The 3,910-nt window shown below is 38.8% G+C and overlaps 1 protein-coding gene across 1 annotated transcript in view; it reads right to left on the bottom strand.

The window, feature by feature from the left end:
• The window catches only part of LOC104500044 (A disintegrin and metalloproteinase with thrombospondin motifs 12-like), a gene marked incomplete at its 5' end in the record, with an annotated part of 48,104 nt that overhangs the window by 38,649 nt on the left and 5,545 nt on the right, over positions 1–3,910 (bottom strand). The window contains one exon of the mRNA XM_010143637.1: positions 1,876–1,996. Within this exon, the coding sequence (XP_010141939.1) occupies positions 1,876–1,996 (121 nt within the window). The remainder of the gene's footprint in view (positions 1–1,875; positions 1,997–3,910) is intronic.

Raw genomic sequence — 3,910 nt, forward strand, 5'->3', positions numbered from 1 at the left:
ACTTAGGTTCTGAATAAAGCTTTAAATCAAAATATTAGCTTTGATTTTGTATTTCCACATGCCATTAAATATAGGAAAAACTCTTCAAATCTTCCTTGCCAGTGATTTTAGACCGGCATGCTTTGGACCAGTTTTATTACCTATAGTTTATTTATAAGCCTGAAGTCTTTATGTTTACAAGAGCTGTTCAGGAGTGACTTTGCCATAAATGTGTACTGCAAGACAGAGCACGACTACAGTACCTGTCAGAGGAAAAGATGAGACCAGATATTACAAACAAAACTATTTTCCTATCCTCAGTTAAAAGCTGAAGAGCCCACCAACCTCTGCTTTTCCTGACGCTTCTCCTTATTTTGCTTACAATGAAGAAGGGAAAGAATCTGGAGGATCAATCTATTTTTTACTGAATCTAAAGTAAGAGATAAAATGCTTTTACTGAACACTCAGTATTCCTCAGCAGTATCTGTCAGTGAGGCTTACTGAATCTCAGGACAAGCAGAAACTAAGTGAAGATGATAAAACACAGAATGAATTTAAATAAAATAAGAGACACTTATCCTCCCATGTGTATCGGACATTTTTAGTAAAACCGTCACTTGAAAACAAACTCCACATCATCTGCAGCCTTGGAAAACCCACACAGTCAAAGGCAGACCAGAGGCTGGAAGATTGCTGTAGTAGTGGAGGAGAGGGAGCCTGGCAGCTCTAGGTTTTTCTTTGTAAGTCTCACGCACATATACAACCTGCACTGCTGCATGGTTGCAGGTATCTTCACAGTTCACTTGCGGGATATGGAGTGAAGGAAAGCAAATTCAAATATACAGTACAGAAAGAAACGCTGAGATATTAAAAGGGCTTTTCCCCCAACTTTGGGAAGTCTTATCAAGCCAAGCTCTAAATTATTAGCACAAATCGTATTTGTGCAAATCAGAATTATTTTAGGGAAAAAAAAAAACACACCACAAATCCAAATGCCACACCCTCACTGCAGTTTCTCCCTCCTCACTAGCATGATACCAATTACTGCTCTTTTTCTTTCATTTCTGATTTAATTCATTTCAGACTTCTCAGCTCTACACCAGCCTCTTTTTTCAGCCCCAGACCTTGCGCTAAGCACACTCTCCAGTGCCCAGTCTTCTCATCTCTTCCCTGCCTGTTCTGTCTTCCCATTCGAAGCTGTTCATCCTGGCTGTCTCTTCCATCTTCAGCTCACTGCCATGGTTCTCATTCAGTTTTAGTATCCCACTACCTCTTCTAGACTTTCTGGCTCCCGTTCATCCCACACAAGGCAACTTAAAGCCTGAACATCTGACTGCTGTCAGTGAAAAAAGGCTGCGTCCTCCAAGTCCTGATTCAGACAATCTTAACCCTGCAGGGAGTTACTTTTCTCCCCTTTTGAAGAGGCATTCCACAGAAGGTTTTAGAGCAATCAGAAATGCAAAGTTCTGCATGGGAAAGAGGTGACACGTGGTCACCAGAGCAAATGGTATCAGATATAAGACACTTAGAAATAAATCTTCAAACCACTCACTCCAGAACTGTCTTGGTGCTTTACACAGTCCAGAGATCTGGTCCAGATTTTCCAAGGTGGTAAATCAAATTAATTTTGTAAAAGCACTTGCTATTTTGGATTTTATTATTTTCTGTGTAATTTGCATAGGGCCGGTTGGTCTTTGACATAATTTTTATTAGAGAAGGTGAACTTAAAAAGCACAGACCACAGATCTTTTCTGGCAGAAGCATGATTCACAGTGAAACAACCATTTAAAATTTCCTACAGCGGTCGATCACTCTGTTTGCAAGAAGTGCTTAATCCTTTTTATGTAGAAAAATGACTTCACCAACTGAAGAGCTTAGAAGAAGAACCTATTTTACCAAATCCTTCACTTTGATTAAACATCATCTTCACTGTACGACAAGCAGAGCCATCTCCCAGGCAAACTCCACACTGGTCTTCAGTTGCGTTAGAATTTATCTCATAATCACAGCCAACAGCCTAGAAAAGAAAAACAGTTTCAGAATAAATCTGGCCACCACAAGAAATACTCAGCGCTTAATCACTGCCTTTGGTGTACTCTGCTTTTCTGAGAAGGTGGAGGAGGAATTTTGTGGAAGAGTACATATCCTGTATAAAAAACCTAAGAAAAGAGATTGCTATATCTAGATCAAATTCATGTGTATTATATGAAGGTGAAAAACTAAGAAACAAGCAAAAAACCACCACAATGTCATGACTACAGAAGCGACCAGTTACTTGAGATGGAAATTTGCCACCCAAATGGCCTAAACATCTAGGATTAGCCAATATATCTAGGATTTGTGTCCACTTTCTGATGACGAAGAAGTATCCATGGATTCCCAGTAACACCATGCAGTAACAGAACTGAAATCTCTGTGTCGGCTTTTTGTGGCTGTCAGACAGAGAAGAACAACTACTGCAGTCAAACCCCCTCGCAAAAAAAAAAAACTCTTCAGCAGACAAGAAGTTTTAATATCTGTGACAGCTGCTTCTTCAGCTTTCCAGCATGGAGGAACAGGACAGGACAAAATTCTAGTAAAGACTGATTTTCTAGTTCATATTTGCTTCAGGGAGAAAGTGAGAGAAAAATTGATGTCCAAACCAAAAATGTGCACTAATACCTTTAAACCTCCAAAGAAAGTTTCATTTGGTTTTGGGGTATTTTTTGCCTCTCTTTAAAAACTAGCAGAACACAGTCTCATACCCCACACTTGATGGTTGCTAATAGTATCTAAGATATGCAGAGGCCTGTGATTTAGGTGAATAGCTGTAAGTCTGGTGGTATGTAAAGTTCTTCTCACCTGATTTTTCTCAAAACGAGCTTTTAGGTGTGATACCTGCCAACTTCTCTAACACCCTCTTGATGTATGAAACTCTGTGTGTCTCCGCTTCTGATTCTGATCTTATTGTACCTTCAGTACAGCAGCTACTCTAATCTTCTGTAATCTTCTGACAGGAAAATCCATCTATTAGACTAACCTAGGTATAAAGGCTGCATTCTGTAATATTTTTCCACCATTTTCAGCTCAGGAAGCACCTGAGGTTTTCCTCTATACACCAGTGATTCAGTGAACAGCTAGACAAATTGCAAAACCAGAAGCAAGGAAAGGCCTCAAGTTACAATTGGTACTAAACCGTGTCACTTGTATTTTTTCAGAGGATTCAAAAAAAGACGCGTCCATCACTTAATGCTGGCACCTTTTACACCTGCTCTGAAAAACAATGGTCATGCCAAAAGGTTCTGCAGCACCCTCACCTCTCTCCTTTCAGTGAAGCATACTTTAAAAAGCGAGGAAGGACATGTTTATAAGCAGTACAGAACGTTACAGAGATAAGAAGGTGACTAGATTTCCGCCTCCAAGCATGTAGCTATATGACCAAGGATGGATTTAATGAAGTATTCGAAGTACACAGACGCCACTGTGATAAGTACAGGATGTTTCTTTATCTTGCCGAGTTCAGATCTGACTCTTCACAGATGCACTGCAGTTTATATTTAACAATTCTTCAGAATTTAAAGAGGTAGTTGTGTAGCTATTTTCTTAAAGAGATGCATTCTGCAGTATGTTTACTGTACTACCAGTACATTTGTTAATCATCTACACACCGATAGTAAAGTCATTGTTATCAGCTTTATTATTAGACCAGGGGAGCAACCTGCCTCTCTGGGGAGTTCTGAAATTTGAAGTTTATTTTCTATTCTGTGCATTTATTCACTATTAAAGAGAGTTGGGGAAATTTGGAAACGGAACCCTTTCACTTCACGTTCTGCTATTTTAAAATATTTTTATATTTTAAAATAGCCAGAGTTTTGGAGCCTCTCTTTTGACTTTCTGAAAAAAAAAAAAAAAAAAAAAAAAAAAAAAAAGAAAAAAAAAAAAAAGTTTTAAT

The sequence above is a fragment of the Buceros rhinoceros genome, unplaced genomic scaffold, assembly GCF_000710305.1.
Source record: "Buceros rhinoceros silvestris isolate BGI_N320 unplaced genomic scaffold, ASM71030v1 scaffold7649, whole genome shotgun sequence".
NCBI lineage: Eukaryota > Metazoa > Chordata > Aves > Bucerotiformes > Bucerotidae > Buceros > Buceros rhinoceros.